The sequence below is a fragment of the Staurois parvus genome, unplaced genomic scaffold, assembly GCF_062004578.1.
Source record: "Staurois parvus isolate SC_StPar_1 unplaced genomic scaffold, SC_StPar_1.0 ptg001989l, whole genome shotgun sequence".
NCBI lineage: Eukaryota > Metazoa > Chordata > Amphibia > Anura > Ranidae > Staurois > Staurois parvus.
The window spans coordinates 473-18,403 of NW_028319785.1; the positions used below are offsets into that span (position 1 = coordinate 473).

General features: G+C 50.8%; 1 protein-coding gene across 1 annotated transcript; it reads right to left on the bottom strand.

Annotated features, from left to right (window-relative positions):
• Positions 1-572: 572 nt before the first annotated feature.
• LOC149433074 (protease-associated domain-containing protein 1-like) lies at positions 573-17,885 on the bottom strand. The gene is given in 7 exon segments (XM_089664685.1): positions 573-1,083; positions 1,085-1,117; positions 1,119-1,170; positions 6,909-7,076; positions 12,775-12,884; positions 14,138-14,238; positions 17,556-17,885. Coding segments are annotated over 7 exon segments (678 nt in total). The 5' UTR covers positions 17,734-17,885; the 3' UTR covers positions 573-1,047.
• Between the last annotated feature and the right edge of the window lie 46 nt (positions 17,886-17,931).

Sequence of the window (17,931 nt, forward strand, 5' to 3'; positions counted from 1 at the left end):
GGTGGTGGTAACCCCTCATAATGGACACAGCGGGCGTACAGACCCGGGAACTCAGGAGAGGGTGTGGTAACCCCTCATAATGGACACAGCGGGTGTACAGACCAGGGAACTCAACACAGGGGTGGTGGGAACCCCTCATAATGGGCACAGCGGGTGTACAGACCCAGGAACTCAGGAGAGGGGTGGTGGTAACCCCTCATAATGGACACAGCGGGTGTACAGACCCGGGAACTTCAAGACAAAGAAAAAGCAGCATGTTAGGACTGTGCAGGGGTGGACTGACCATTTGGAAACTCGGGCACTGCCCGAGGGCCCGGGGTCAGTAGGGGGCCCCATGAGATGCCCCTGGTACCTTTCATTTACTTTTTTGGGTGTGGACAAGGACACAGGGGCCCCATGATCCTCTATTGCCCGGGGGCCCCATAAGTTGTCAGTCAGCCCCTGGGACTTTGCATATATCTCACGGATACCTTACAAAAGATGAATTTTTATTTTTTGAGAAACACTTTAAAAAAAGAGGAACTTCAGACAATTATACAAACAAAAAAAAAAAAACCTCTCGAGTCTCGGGATTCATTACAAAATTTTTTGTTATTTTTATTAAATGCATTTTGAAAATCCTGGCAGTTTAAGTGCCTGAACTCCACATTTCTAACTCTCTCCCTGCACAGCAGAGATCCCAGTGGGGGTACCGGCACTGTTAGGGCCCATTCACCCCGGCAGGCGCTAGTGTGGACTGTACTTGTAATCTATGATGCTTTCAGGCACCGGGAGCCGGAGGGGGCGTGGTTTGGGCAGCTTAGAGGAGCATTGTATAAAATATCAGAGAACAAGGGGAGGCGGTCAGCTTCTTCATGGTCCGATGGGTGGGCAGGTAAGTGACACAGAAAGCTGCCACCCAGTCAAGGTAAGTGCCAACAGTGGGGGGGTTTGGCTGGACTCTCCACTTCAAGGTATCTACATAAAAATGACACAGACTGCCCCCTACTGGTCAAGCGTAGAACACGTGTTGGTGGGCCACCAATGGTCGAGGGTGCCAAATGCGCTCTACCAGAAGGTCCATGGGGGCTGCTTGAACTCGAAAGGTGGGGATACTGCTGACATTGACGGGGATGGAAAATGATGGCCCAGGGGAGTCCGTGCTGCTCTAAGGAGCGCTGAATCATATACCTGATAAAGAGAAAAACACAGAAAATGTTAATTAACCTCAAAACACCAGCCCTGTAAGCAGGGGCAGACTGACAACTCATGGGGCCCCCGGGCAATAGGGGATCATGGGGCCCCTGTGTCCTTGCCCACACTTAAACCACACCAAAAAAAAGCCTATGAAAAAGGTACCAGGGGCATCTCATGGGGCCCCCTACTGACCCCGGGCCCTCGGGCAGTGCCCGGGTTCCTGAATGGTCAGTCCGGCCCTGCCTGTAAGGGCTTCCCAATCATCATTGTGGTTGGCTGCCAGTGATCACATGATCAAGAGCCTGTCCTACCAAAGAATGAACATAGCGCCCCTGCTGCCTCCTGGGATGTCCATGTCACACTGAGATTCCAGGTGTATGCAGATGTGCTGCAGGGTTTTGGGGCTGGGAAGAGACCTATGGCACATGCGGGGGTTTCCCGTGCAGACGCCGCAGGTATCCATGTTGTGTGTGCATTCATGGGAAACTGGCACAGGTGTGCAGAGCGGTCGTAAGTCTCTACAGCAGTGGTTCTCAACCTTCCTAATGCCGCGACCCTTTAATACAGTCCCTCATGTTGTGGTGACCCCCAACCATAAAATTATTTACCCAGTAATTATAATTCATGAGTGTCGTTTTACCTCCAATACTGCTGCTTTGTACACAGTAGCTGCTCTTTACACATCGGAAATATGTGTTTTTTGATGGTCTTAGGCGACCCCCGTGAAAGGGTCGTTCGACCCCCAAAGGGGTCGCGATGGCAGCGAAGGTGCAAGGAGGGGCGGGAAAAAAATATCCTGGGCTGGAGTTACTCTTTAACCACTTGCCTACAGGGTACTTAAACTCCCTTCCTGCCTACCGGGCACTTCTACCCCCTTCCTGCCTACCGGGCACTTCTACCCCCTTCCTGCCTACAGGACACTTCTACCCCCTTCCTGCCTACAGGGCACTTCTACCCCCTTCCTGCCTACAGGACACTTCTACCCTCTTCCTGCCTACAGGGCACTTCTACCCCCTTCCTGCCCACCGGACACTTCTACCCCCTTCCTGCCTACAGGACACTTCTACCCCCTTCCTGCCTACAGGACACTTCTACCCCCTTCCTGCCTACAGGGCACTTCTACCCCCTTCCTGCCTACAGGGCACTTCTACCCCCTTCCTGCCTACAGGACACTTCTACCCCCTTCCTGCCTACAGGACACTTCTACCCCCTTCCTGCCTACCGGGCACTTCTACCCCCTTCCTGCCTACAGGACACTTCTAGCCCCTTCCTGCCCACCGGGCACTTCTACCCCCTTCCTGCCCACCGGGCACTTCTACCCCCTTCCTGCCTACAGGGCACTTCTACCCCCTTCCTGACCACCGGGCACTTCTACCCCCTTCCTGCCCACCGGGCACTTCTACCCCCTTCCTTCCTACAGGGCACTTCTACCCCCTTCCTGCCTACAGGACACTTCTACCCCCTTCCTGCCTACAGGGCACTTCTACCCCCTTCCTGCCTACAGGACACTTCTACCCCCTTCCTGCCTACAGGACACTTCTACCCCCTTCCTGCCTACCGGGCACTTCTACCCCCTTCCTGTCCAGGCCAATTTCCAGCTTTCAGCGCTGTCACACTTTGAATGACAATTGTGCGGTCATGCAACACTGTACCCATATGAAATTTTTATCATTTTTTTGAGACAGATAGAGCTTTGTTTTGGTGGTATTTAATCACCTCGGGGGTTTTTATTTTTTCTTAAACAAACTAAAAAAATTTTGAAAAATTTTGAAAAAAAAAAAAGTTTTTTCTTAGTTTTTGTTATACAATTTTGTAAATAAGTGATTTTTCTCCTTCACTGATGTGCGCTAATGAGGCTGCAGTGATGGGCACTGATAGGCTGCACTGATGAACACTGATGAGGAGGCACTGGTAGGTGGCACTGATGGGCATTGACAGGCATCACTGATGGACACTGAAAGGCAGCACTGATACATGACACTGATATATGGCACTGATAGGCGACACTGATTGGCAGCACTGATAGGTGGCACTGACTGGCATTGATGGGTGACATTGAAAGGCAGCTCAGATGGGCACTGATATGCGGCATTGATGTGGCACTGATGGGCACTGGCAGGTGGCACTGACTGCTGGCACTGATGGGCACTGACAGGTTGTACTTCTGGGGCCACACTGATCATCAGGGCACACTGATCATCAGTGCCCTGATGATCAGTGTACATGTCCCCTCCACAGAGAGCCGATTACTGGCTCTCCTCTCCTCTGTCAGCGTGACAGCTCGAGAGGAGAGAAATGCCAATAACCGGTATTTCCCTGTTTACATATGATCAGCTGTGATTGGACACAGCTGATCACATGACCGAGCCGACATCTTCAGCTCTTTCCGTGATCCGCTGTGTCCGAGGGACACAGCGCACCGGCGATCGCCGCGCTGCACACTCCCTGAGCCGCGCATGCGCAGTGAGAATGGGAAGACGTCATATGACATCCTATCAGAATGAGAGAACCACCTTGCGCCGGTCATTGCACTATAGGGCGGGCGGGAGGCGGTTAACTGGATGTTTAGGCACCAACTATGACCACTGCCCGAGATTTCCTGGTTCAGGGTGGCTCCTTTCTCTTACAGCATCCTATGGAGCCAAATTAAGTGCAATTGTGTTGCGCTCCAATATTAAAATATATACCCCCTAGGAGTGATATTATTCTAATAAAATACATTAATTCCCCTTAATGTTGTGCTAAATACAAACATATGATAATCATCATAAAAAATATATATAAATAAATTCATAAAATAGTGAATCATTGGTCATCCAAATTAATGTGAAAAGTTGTATAAAATAAGTCCACTATGTGATAAAAAAAATTAAATTTTTTACTTTTTTTTTTCTTTTTTCTTTTTAAATCACATGGTGGACTTATTTTATACAACTTTTCACATTAACTTGGATGACCAATAGCCCAGAATAGCGGGGCACTCCCCTGCTCCTCCTTCCCCCTCCACTCTCCAAGCTAACAGACTGGCTTCAGACTGTACTGTCACCACTCTGTGAAGACCGGAAAATTCAGGGAAGCAGCACTAAGAAAGCAGGAGCCAGCAGCATTGAAAATTGTAAACTGCAAGTGCTGGGGTAAGAAGTGTAATAAAGTTTACAGAGGAATGTTTATTTTAAATGTGTTAACCTATAAAAATATGAAGTTATTAAAGTGTTACTAAACCCCCAACAGTACAATCAGTCTGTAGATGCAGGAAAGCATGCTTGTTATACTCACTGTGGAACCTAAGGGGTTAATCATCCTAATTGTGTAAAAAGACTCTTTGATCCTGTCTTCTCTGAGCCTTCCCTTCTACTGTCCCCAATCCATCTGTCGATAGAACAGAGCCTTGGGGGCAAGCTGCACATGCTCAGTTTTGTATGTATTGCTAGAGTTTTTTTTTTCCCTTGGGAGAGTGCATGTAATTAGCACAGGCCAATCAGCACTGTCCAGACAGAGGTCAGGAGCTATGCAGCCTCATAGGGGAGAATGAAAAATCCTCCTACAAGCTATAACCAGTGCTCTGCTGGACACTGATAGAAGTCACGAGACTGCTATATACTGCTGATTAGAAAAGGGATTTAGCAATTTATATTTACTAAAATAATTGCATTTCCATGTTCTGTGTACTGTGGGAGAGCAGATGCAGGGAACGCGGGGCCCGGGGAGACCGGATGCAGGGAACGCGGGGCCCGGGGAGAGCGGATGCAGGGAACGCGGGGCCCGGGGAGAGCGGATGCAGGGAACGCGGGGCCCGGGGAGAGCGGATGCAGGGAACGCGGGGCCCGGGGAGAGCGGATGCAGGGAACGCGGGGCCCGGGGAGAGCGGATGCAGGGAACGCGGGGCCCGGGGAGAGCGGATGCAGGGAACGCGGGGCCCGGGGAGAGCGGATGCAGGGAACGCGGGGCCCGGGGAGAGCGGATGCAGGGAACGCGGGGCCCGGGGAGAGCGGATGCAGGGAACGCGGGGCCCGGGGAGAGCGGATGCAGGGAACGCGGGGCCCGGGGAGAGCGGATGCAGGGAACGCGGGGCCCGGGGAGAGCGGATGCAGGGAACGCGGGGCCCGGGGAGAGCGGATGCAGGGAACGCGGGGCCCGGGGAGAGCGGATGCAGGGAACGCGGGGCCCGGGGAGAGCGGATGCAGGGAACGCGGGGCCCGGGGAGAGCGGATGCAGGGAACGCGGGGCCCGGGGAGAGCGGATGCAGGGAACGCGGGGCCCGGGGAGAGCGGATGCAGGGAACGCGGGGCCCGGGGAGACCGGATGCAGGGAACGCGGGGCCCGGGGAGACCGGATGCAGGGAACGCGGGGCCCGGGGAGACCGGATGCAGGGAACGCGGGGCCCGGGGAGACCGGATGCAGGGAACGCGGGGCCCGGGGAGACCGGATGCAGGGAACGCGGGGCCCGGGGAGAGCGGATGCAGGGAACGCGGGGCCCGGGGAGAGCGGATGCAGGGAACGCGGGGCCCGGGGAGAGCGGATGCAGGGAACGCGGGGCCCGGGGAGAGCGGATAGAGTGAACGCGGGGCCCGGGGAGAGCGGATAGAGTGAACGCGGGGCCCGGGGAGAGCGGATAGAGTGAACGCGGGGCCCGGGGAGAGCGGATAGAGTGAACGCGGGGCCCGGGGAGAGCGGATAGAGTGAACGCGGGGCCCGGGGAGAGCGGATAGAGTGAACGCGGGGCCCGGGGAGAGCGGATAGAGTGAACGCGGGGCCCGGGGAGAGCGGATAGAGTGAACGCGGGGCCCGGGGAGAGCGGATAGAGTGAACGCGGGGCCCGGGGAGAGCGGATAGAGTGAACGCGGGGCCCGGGGAGAGCGGATAGAGTGAACGCGGGGCCCGGGGAGAGCGGATAGAGTGAACGCGGGGCCCGGGGAGAGCGGATAGAGTGAACGCGGGGCCCGGGGAGAGCGGATAGAGTGAACGCGGGGCCCGGGGAGAGCGGATAGAGTGAACGCGGGGCCCGGGGAGAGCGGATAGAGTGAACGCGGGGTCCGGGGAGAGCGGATAGAGTGAACGCGGGGTCCGGGGAGAGCGGATAGAGTGAACGCGGGGTCCGGGGAGAGCGGATAGAGTGAACGCGGGGTCCGGGGAGAGCGGATATAGTGAACGCGGGGTGCGGGGAGAGCGGATATAGTGAACGCGGGGTCCGGGGAGAGCGGATATAGTGAACGCGGGGTCCGGGGAGAGCAGATATAGTGAACGCGGGGTCCGGCGAGAGCGGATATAGTGAATGCGGGGTCCGGCGAGAGCGGATATAGTGAATGCGGGGTCCGGCGAGAGCGGATATAGTGAATGCGGGGTCCGGCGAGAGCGGATATAGTGAATGCGGGGTCCCAGGTTTAGTAACACTTTAAAATGCTGAGAGCTTGATGTGTCATATATCTCATCATTATGTCATAAGATCTAAAGCAGGGGCAGGAACTTCAGCATTCCAGATGTTGTAGAACTACAAGTCTCAGGAGGCACTACAAGACTCTGACAGAGATGACTCCCAAAGGCAGAAGCATGATGGGATTTGTAGTTTCAGCAGAGCTGGGTGTCAAGGCTGCCCAACCCTGATCGAATGAACTAAAAGGTCAACATTTTATGATTGGCTGACTCCTGATAGCTGCTTCAGTGCGGATGGGTGACAGGTACACTTTAAACCCCCCATGAGAACTGCAGAGCTCACACTGATCCCTCACACATACCCATCTCTGCCGAGTAAGAACAGGGCCGGGATATCCGCCGTTCTTCCCGTGTTATCCTGAACCATCTCCACATAGATGCTGTCATTGTCTGATGCGTTGTCGGCGATGATCACCGCTATGCCGCCATTTTCCTGAATCACCCGTGTCTTGGACAGGAAAGAGCAGCTGCTGTAAAGGGAGGAACCAAAGGAAATGTCACAAGAGCTGTGCGCATGCTGAAAGGCTCATTCCACCCAAAACTGATATTTTAAGTCTTAGTGAACATTGTAGATGCGTTTTGTCTGCTTTTATAGACATAAAAAAGGTCAGCAGACAACTCAACAACAGGCAAAAAAATTAGGTTTTTATACTTTCCACAAAAATTTTCATGGAGTCCATTGAGGGACACAGAAATGCCGATACAGCTGGGTTATACAACAGGAGGTCGGGACAGAGAAGGATTACTCAGGTGGAAGCAATCAAACAGCTGTACAGTCACCCAATGGCTGCCATGCACCCCCAGGAGTGGGAGATCTGCACTCTATTAGCGAAAATGGAGGGCAGGTAAAATGTCAGAGGTCCAAAATAACCCCCCCCCCCCGATATCTCATAAAAGAAAACCCATCACAACAAAAATAGGGTCACATAAGAGATTTTTGGTCCCCTATTGGATAAAAAAAAAAAAAAAATTATATATATATATATATATTTATTTTTTTGATTTAAATAATATAAAAATAAAAAAAATTATATATATATATATATATATATATATATATATATATATATATATACAGTTGTGGCCAAAATTATTCAACCCCCACTGAAATTGAGTGTTTTGGCCAGTTTGACATTGCTTTTGATCATTCAGTCATCTTGCTTACATTTACATTAAAGAGGCACTTGTAGGTCAGACAAATATAACATAACAGTTATAATGAAATAACCACAAATGTCTTTTCTGTGCTCACAGCATTATCAGTTTTATTCAACCCCCAAGTGACATTCAATCTTAGTACTTAGTACAGCATCCTTTTACAGTTATAACAGCTTTTAAACGTGAAGCATAGCTTGACACAAGTGTCTTGCAGCGATCTACGGGTATCTTCGCCCATTCTTCATGGGCAAAGGCCTCCAGTTCAGTCACATTCTTAGGCTTGCGCACTGCAACTGCTTTCTTTAAGTCCCACCAGAGGTTCTCAATCGGATTTAAGTCTGGTGACTGCGATGGCCACTCCAAAATGTTCCAGCCTTTCCTCTGCAACCATGCTCTAGTGGACTTGGAGGTATGCTTGGGATCATTGTCCTGTTGAAAGGTCCAACGTCTCCCAAGCCTCAGGTGTGTGACGGACTGCATCACGTTTCCATCCAATATCTCCTGGTACTGAAGAGAATTCATGGTACCTTGCACACGCTGAAGCTTCCCTGTACCTGCAGAAGCAAAACAGCCCCAAAGCATGATTGACCCTCCACCATGCTTCACAGTAGGCAAGGTGTTCTTTTCATCATAGGCCTTGTTCTTCCTCCTCCAAACATAGCGTTGATCCATGGGCCCAAACAGTTCTAATTTTGTTTCATCAGTCCACAGAACACTATCCCACAACTTTTGTGGTTTGTCCACATGGCTTTTGGCATACTGCAGTCGACTCTTCTTATTCTTTGGAGACAGCAAGGGGGTACGCCTGGGAGTTCTGGCACGGAGGCCTTCATTACGCAGTGTGCGTCTTATTGTCTGGGCTGAAACTTCTGTACCCACATCTGACAAATCTTTTCTCAGTTCCTCAGCAGTCACACGGGGACTTCTCTCCACTCTACGCTTCAGGTAGCGCACAGCAGTCGAAGTCAGCATCTTCTTTCTGCCACGACCAGGTAGCGTTTCAACAGTGCCCTTTGCCTTGAATTTGCGAATGATGCTTCCTAAGGTGTCTCTTGGTATGTTTAACATCTTTGCAATCTTCTTATAGCCATTGCCCTTCCTGTGAAGAGAAATCACCTCTTCTCTTGTCTTCCTGGACCATTCTCTTGCCTTCACCATGTTTGTAACCACACCAGTAAATGTCTAGAAGGAGCTGAGTATCACAGTCATTTTAAAGCTGCCTAATTGGTGCTTATTATGCTTGATTGCTGCTCGGTGACATCCACAGGTGTTTTCAATACCTGATGGAAAGCACCTGTATGAACCTCTGTTCTTCAGAGTGGTAGTCTTTAAGGGGTTGAATAATTGTGGCAATGAAGAAACCACATAAGAACCATTTACTACTGTATTACATAAACAATTGATGTCATTTTAGTTGCATTTGGGTAGTTACAACGTCCTTGTAGGATTTGATTCTGAATACAATTCCAAATGTACACTATAGTCCCTAAACCCCTTTACAGCATTGGGGGTTGAATAATTTTGGCCACAACTGTATATATACACACACACACACACACATTATATAAAAATAAAAAAAAAAATATATATATATATATATATATATATATATATATATATATATATATACACACACACACACACATTATATAAAAATAATAATAAAAAAAAAAAAAAATTATATATATATATATATATATATATATTTTTTTTTTTTTTTTTTTCTAAATCTAGGGCCATTATTCATAGTGTCCCTAGATTTGAAGAGGTATTCCCGAGTGTAGCTCGGGGTAAAGTTTCAGCACCACAAGCGGTAACCCCGAGCTACACTCAGGAATACACTGCAGCGTTGCTCCGGGATCTCTTCTTCACTTACCTTGTCCTGCACTCCCACGATGTCCCTCCTGCAGTGTCCCCTGTAATGTCCTCCGGCTGATGCCGGCATCTGTCTTCCGGGTTCCGTTCCCTGCGTCGTCGGGATGTGCGGGGGACGGAACGGCGTTAAATTTGAAATGTTAAAAAGTGACATTCACTAAATACACTAAAATCACATAGTATAACATTCCTGTATCAAACCATTTCACATACATTTTGTCCCGAGTGCTTTGTCCGGCGCCCTGCCTGCATTTTTACTGTTCTTTCTGCCTGGAAACTGAGAAACGTCCATGGCGTCCAAAAAGCATCCCTTTAGGTCAGACGCGGTTTTAGACCGGCTAGAGAACAGCGATAGTAAATCAGAACCACTTGCAGAATTGAGTGATAATGATTTGTGGGGGAAATTCCTCATCAGACACTGAAAATGATTCTGCGACTGAGCTCAGCGATGTGCGAACTTGGCGCTATATTTCAAATTTCAGTGTTTTTGGTTTGATTACATTATTGAATTACATTTATTATATTAATATTTTTAGGATTATTTATTATATTATAATTTATGATTTCGTGTTTCAAAGTTTATCATACCCGGGATGTTTACTAGACTCTTGTTCGGACAGATTTCAGTGAGTTATTCCTAAAAATTACAGACCTATAATAAAAAAATACATATTTCCATGCAAAAAAATGTACCGCTTTCAGCACAGAAATACTGACATAATCAGACCGCTAGGGAGGTTAAAGTGTTGCCTATCGAAAAATGTGGGTACTTAAATTCGATGTCTTGACATGTTGCATATCTATTTACTTGGTGCAACCTCTTTTATACTTCACCAAAAACTTGCGGTTTTTGCCAAATTTTTTTTTTTCAATTAATAAACCATTGTACGAATATTGCATGACTTAAAAAATACCACCAGTTTATCCTCTAGGTAGGGTCCCTGCTTTGGTATACACTCTTATGGGGGTTGTAAGTTATCTTCAGGCCTAAAATCATTAAAGTGGATGAAAAAAAATAATAAATAAAAATAAAAGATAAAAAAATAAAAGTCAGCAGCTACAAAAACTGTAGCTGCTGACTTTTAAAATACAGCCACTTACCTGTCCCTTGGTCCAGCGGTGTCCTCACCATGGCTGGTTTCACCAGCCGTCTTCTCTCCCCGGCGCCGGCATCTTTAGTGTGGGCACCTGGCTGTGACAGCTTGCGGCTTCACAGCCGGGTGCTCACTGAGCATGTGCAAGAAACACTGCACATTGTGAATGGCCCCGTTGTCTTTTGGGACCCGTCACATGTCCCAGAAGACTACGGGGAGGGAGGACAACTTCCGCTTCCGATCGCCTAGGCCATCGCAGCAGAAGTGGGAGCGGGTACCTGTCAAATTCGGGCACCCGCTCCCCAAAGGTGCCAATCCTTAATGGGGAGCGGGGGGGACAAGGGCTTAAAGCGGAACTTCCCTTTTCAGGTGGAGCTCCGCTTTAAAGTTAAAAAAAAAACGGCTCTGACAGCAAAAGCGGTCAATATACCCACACTAATCAAGCAGATACGTAATTGTAACTTTTTCCTTCCTCTTGCTATTGCCAGGGCTGGGGTGGGATTCTGCCAAAATCTCCTTCCAATCCCTAATGATACAAATGTGCTGACACATGGCTCTTGTACTGCATACAGACCTATAGAGGCCTCCATACACCAGAAAACCTGCGGTCTGTCTTTCTCCATTTCTCCTTCCCATCTCCCTCCCTCTCTCATCTTCTCCCTCTCTTTTTATTCTACTCTCTCCCTCCTTCCTTCTCTTGTACAGTGCCTTTAAAAAAAAAAAAAAAAAAAAAAAAAGAGGTCTTCCTCCCCCTTGAAATGTCCCCCATGTTGTCATGTTACAATGTATTTATTGGGATTGGATGTGATAGACCGACACAAAGTGGCACATAATTGTGAAGTGGAAGGAAAATGAGAAATGGTTTTCAACATTTTTTACAAATAAATCTGTGAAAAGTGTGGCGGCATTTGTATTCAGCCCCCCGGAGTCAACACTTTGTAGGACCCCCTTTGGCTGCAATTCCAGCTGCAAGTCTTTTTGGGGATGTCTCTTTGCACATCTAGAGAGGGACATTTCTGCCCATTCTTCTTTGCAGAATCACTCAAGCTGTCAGATTGGATGGAGAGCGTCTGGGAACAGCAATTTTCAAGTCTGGCCACAGATTCTCCATTGGATTTCCGTCTGGACTGTGACTGGGATACGGCGAACGCCGGGTCCGGGGACAGCGGATACGGCGAACGCCGGGTCCGGGGACAGCGGATACGGCGAACGCCGGGTCCGGGGACAGCGGATACGGCGAACGCCGGGTCCCGGGACAGCGGATACGGCGAACGCCGGGTCCCGGGACAGCGGATACGGCGAACGCGGGGTCCCGGGACAGCGGATACGGCGAACGCGGGGTCCCGGGACAGCGGACATAGCGAACGCGGGGTCCGGGGAAAGCGGACATAGCGAACGCGGGGTCCGGGGAAAGCGGACATAGTGAACGCGGGGTCCGGGGAAAGCGGACATAGTGAACGCGGGGTCCTGGGACAGCGGATATAGTGAACGCGGGGTCCTGGGACAGCGGATATAGTGAACGCGGGGTCCGGGGAGAGCGAATATAGTGAACGCGGGCAATTTTTAGTAAGCTGAATAAATAAAATCACTATAAGAGCTCACCAAAAGTTTTCTAACCTCCTAAAGAAAATATTTCTTTACAAAGTTTATTACATCACCAAACCTCCCCCAATGGGCTCCTGTGACGTCACAACGCCTTCTGGCAGCTATCAGCATGAGTGATGACGATGACCGTCTGAGTCACGCCTGACATTTGCCCAGCAGATTGCGGTCACCGCGTCTCCACGGAAGTAACAAGGGGTTAAACGCCTCGTCTCTGCGATCTAATTGTGTATTCGGAGATTTCACATTCGCCGTAATCATTCTGTTTCCATGGATACGAGGAACGTGTAAAAATAAAAAAAGGATGTCAGGGTAACGCGCTATTTAACATGTCAAGCGTTTCCATTTAACCTTCTAAAGGTCCGTCGGTCATCGCGGCTCAGACGTGACCCCAGAGAGATGAATTCAACAACCTGAGTGGTTGATGGAGGAGACTCACCCCCTCTCCACCAGAGCGATCTGTCCTTGGATGAACACCCCGTTATGGAGCTCTCCGCACGCCTCCGGAGGATCCGCTGGGACCAAGTGGATCTGGTCATACCGCTGGCTCTATGGGAACAGATACAAGTCAATGCGTGACTTACGGTCATCACATACCTGACAACGCCCTCTTATCCAATGCCCACCATTACACTGGATCAGGGGCGGACTGACCATTTGGAAACTTGGGCACTGCCCGAGGGCCCGGGGTCAGTAGGGGGCCCCATGAGATGCCCCTGGTACCTTTTTCATAGGCTTTTTTGAGGTTGGGAAGGACACAGGGGCCCCATGATCCCCTATTGCCCGGGGGCCCCATGAGTTGTCAGTCCGCCCTTGCACTGGATTCACAGACAAGAAAGAAACAGAGGATGAAGATTACAATAAAAACATTGATATCAATAATGATTATTCACTAAAGATTGTGTATTTCTTCACCATTATATAATGAATAAAGCAGAAGATAAATAGATTAATTAAAGTGATGAGCCAGTTATTAGAGAGGGATGACATCACTGACAATGCAGCCTATCTGTTCACTAGAGAGCGATGACATCACCGAGAATGCAGCCTATCCATTCACTAGACAGCAGTGACATCACTGAGAATGCAGCCTATCACTAGAGAGTGACAACATCACCCACAATGCAGCCTATCCATTCACTAGAGAGCGGTGACATCACTGAGAATGCAGCCTATCCATTCACTAGAGAGCTATGACATCACTGAGAATGCAGCCTATCCATTCACTAGAGAGCTATGACATCGCTGTGAATGCAGCCTATCCATTCACTAGAGAGCTATGACATCACTGAGAATGCAGCCTATCCATTCACTAGAGAGCGATGACATCACTGAGAATGCAACCTATCCATTCACTAGAGAGGGGTGACATCACTGAGAATGCAGCCTATCCATTCACTAGAGAGCTATGACATCACTGAGAATGCAGCCTATCCATTCACTAGAGAGCTATGACATCACTGAGAATGCAGCCTATCCATTCACTAGAGAGCTATGACATCACTGAGAATGCAGCCTATCCATTCACTAGAGAGCTATGACATCACTGAGAATGCAACCTATCCATTCACTAGAGAGCTATGACATCACTGAGAATGCAGCCTATCCATTCACTAGAGAGCTATGACATCACTGAGAATGCAACCTATCCATTCACTAGAGAGGGGTGACATCACTGAGAATGCAGCCTATCCATTCACTAGAGAGCGGTGACATCACTGAGAATGCAGCCTCATCACGTGGATGGACGTCCTCTTTTGTGACACCAAGAGATACAGAAATCCTGTGTGTACAAAGCTTACAAACACTCCTCCGAAGTCCTTGGCCGGGGTGGCGGTGAATATGTACCGGATGTCCCCGGGACTCAGCACCTGGAAGTACAGATATTCCTGGAAGCGGAGACCTGTGGATAGAAGAGGCCGCTGTCAGCCATCAGGTGGCGCTACATAAAGAGGGAGAAACATCCCAGAATAACCCAGGGTTCATTATCACAGCTCACTCTACAGCAATTCCCCTCCTCCATCCTCTCAATCCTTATACCCAACAAGGATCAGCATGGTGAGCAACAGGGTGCATGGATGGGGGGGTGAGATGATGGATGGGGGGGTGATGGATGGGGGGGGGTGAAGGATGGGGGGGGGGGCATAATAGCATCAACAATCTAAAGCTGAACATTAGGCACCCGCCATCATTGCAGTGATTCAGCATGGGCAAGCAGCATTCCACGTCCCCAGCTGTTACCCCAACCTTACACCATACAGGGCCTTAAGACCCCCAGCAGTTACCCCGAGCATACAGGGTCTAGCAGCACCCCATGATCCCCCGGCTGTTACCCCAATCTTCCAGGGTCAGACATCACCCCATGATCCCCCGGCTGTTACCCCAATCATCCAGGGTCAGACATCACCCCGTGATCCCCCAGCTGCTACCCCAATCATCCAGGGTCAGACATCACCCCATGATCCCCCAGCTGTTACCCCAATCACCCAGGCTCAGACATCACCCAATGATCCCTCGGCTGTTACCCCAATCTTCCAGGGTCAGACATCACCCCATGATCCCCAGGCTGTTACCCCAATCTTCCAGGGTCAGACATCACCCCATGATCCCCCGGCTGTTACCCCAATCATCCAGGGTCAGACATCACCCCATGATCCCCCGGCTGTTACCCCAATCTTCCAGGGTCAGACATCACCCCATGATCCCCCAGCTGTTACCCCAATCACCCAGGGTCAGACATCACCCCATGATCCCCCAGCTGTTACCCCAATCACCCAGGGTCAGATATCACCCCATGATCCCCCAGCTGTTACCCCAATCACCCAGGGTCAGGCATCACCCCATGATCCCCCAGCTGTTACCCCAATCACACAGGGTCAGATATCACCCCATGATCCCCCGGCTGTTACCCCAATCATACAGAGTCAGACATCACCCCATGATCCCCCGGCTGTTACCCCAATCATACAGGGTCAGACATCACCCCATAATCCCCCAGCTGTTACCCCAATCTTCCAGGGTCAGACATCACCCCATGATCCCCCAGCTGTTACCCCAATCTTCCAGGGTCAGACATCACCCCATGATCCCCCAGCTGTTACCCCAATCATCCAGAGTCAGACATCACCCCATGATCCCCCAGCTGTTACCCCAATCATACAGGGTCAGACATCACCCCATGATCCCCCGGCTGTTACCCCAATCATACAGAGTCAGACATCACCCCATGATCCCCCGGCTGTTACCCCAATCATACAGGGTCAGACATCACCCCATAATCCCCCAGCTGTTACCCCAATCTTCCAGGGTCAGACATCACCCCATGATCCCCCAGCTGTTACCCCAATCATCCAGAGTCAGACATCACCCCATGATCCCCCAGCTGTTACCCCAATCTTCCAGGGTCAGACATCACCCCATGATCCCCCAGCTGTTACCCCAATCACCCAGGGTCAGACATTACCCCATGATCCCCCAGCTGTTACCCCAATCATCCAGGGTCAGACATCAGCCCATGACCCCCCAGATGTTACCCCAATCACCCAGGGTCAGACATCACCCCATGATCCCCCAATCACCCAGGGTCAGAGATCACCCCATGATCCCCCAGTCACCCAGGGTCAGACATCACCCCATGATCCCCCAATCACCCAGGGTCAGACATCACCCCATGATCCCCCGATCACCCAGGGTCAGACATCACCCCATGACCCCCCAGATGTTACCCCAATCACCCAGGGTCAGACATCACCCCATGACCCCCCAGATGTTACCCCAATCACCCAGGGTCAGACATCACCCCATGACCCCCCAGCTGTTACCCCAATCACCCAGGCTCAGACATCACCCCACTATCCCCCAATCACCCAGGGTCAGACATCACCCCATGATCCCCCAATCACCCAGGGTCAGACATCACCCCATGATCCCCCAGCTGTTACCCCAATCACCCAGGGTCAGACATCACCCCATGATCCCCCAGCTGTTACCCCAATCACCCAGGGTCAGATATCACCCCATGATCCCCCAGCTGTTACCCCAATCACCCAGGGTCAGGAATCACCCCATGATCCCCCAGCTGTTACCCCAATCATACAGGGTCAGATATCATCCCATGATCCCCCGGCTGTTACCCCAATCATACAGAGTCAGACATCACCCCATGATCCCCCGGCTGTTACCCCAATCATACAGGGTCAGACATCACCCCATGATCCCCCAGCTGTTACCCCAATCTTCCAGGGTCAGACATCACCCCATGATCCCCCAGCTGTTACCCCAATCATCCAGAGTCAGACATCACCCCATGATCCCCCAGCTGTTACCCCAATCATACAGGGTCAGACATCACCCCATGATCCCCCAGCTGTTACCCCAATCATACAGGGTCAGACATCACCCCATGATCCCCCGGCTGTTACCCCAATCATACAGAGTCAGACATCACCCCATGATCCCCCGGCTGTTACCCCAATCATACAGGGTCAGACATCACCCCATAATCCCCCAGCTGTTACCCCAATCTTCCAGGGTCAGACATCACCCCATGATCCCCCAGCTGTTACCCCAATCATCCAGAGTCAGACATCACCCCATGATCCCCCAGCTGTTACCCCAATCTTCCAGGGTCAGACATCACCCCATGATCCCCCAGCTGTTACCCCAATCACCCAGGGTCAGACATCACCCCATGATCCCCCAGCTGTTACCCCAATCATCCAGGGTCAGACATCAGCCCATGATCCCCCAGCTGTTACCCCAATCATACAGGGTCAGACATCAGCCCATGATCCCCCAGCTGTTACCCCAATCATCCAGGGTCAGACATCACCCCATGATCCCCCAGCTGTTACCCCAATCATACAGGGTCAGACATCACCCCATAATCCCCCAGCTGTTACCCCAATCTTCCAGGGTCAGACATCACCCCATGATCCCCCAGCTGTTACCCCAATCTTCCAGGGTCAGACATCACCCCATGATCCCCCAGCTGTTACCCCAATCTTCCAGGGTCAGACATCACCCCATGATCCCCCAGCTGTTACCCCAATCTTCCAGGGTCAGACATCACCCCATGATCCCCCAGCTGTTACCCCAATCATACAGGGTCAGACATCACCCCATGATCCCCCAGCTGTTACCCCAATCATCCAGAGTCAGACATCACCCCATGACCCCCCAATCATCCAGGGTCTGGCACCCCCCTGCTGTTATACTAACCATTGGCCAGCAGGGGGAGTGAGAGGAGCAGTATGAGGCGGAGGGTCAGGCGGGCCCCCATGGCTCCCTGTGCAGGGGGAACATCAGGAGTCTCCCATCCCTCCTCCACCACAGTCCAGATAGAGCGGGACACGCCCACGACTTCTATTGGACGAGAAGTCCCACCTGATTGTACCATTTAAACGTCAATCATTGTTTACTGTAATTTCCCTAATAGAAGGTAACCGTCCCAGTAATTCTGTTCGAAGACAGGGATCCCGGTTCGGGTGTAGTAAGATGGCGCCCAGCGGCCTCACATCTCCGATAATACATGGTAATATGAAAAGGAGGTAATCTTCAGCCAATCAGTGAGAGCGAGGCGTGGAACGCAGGCGGT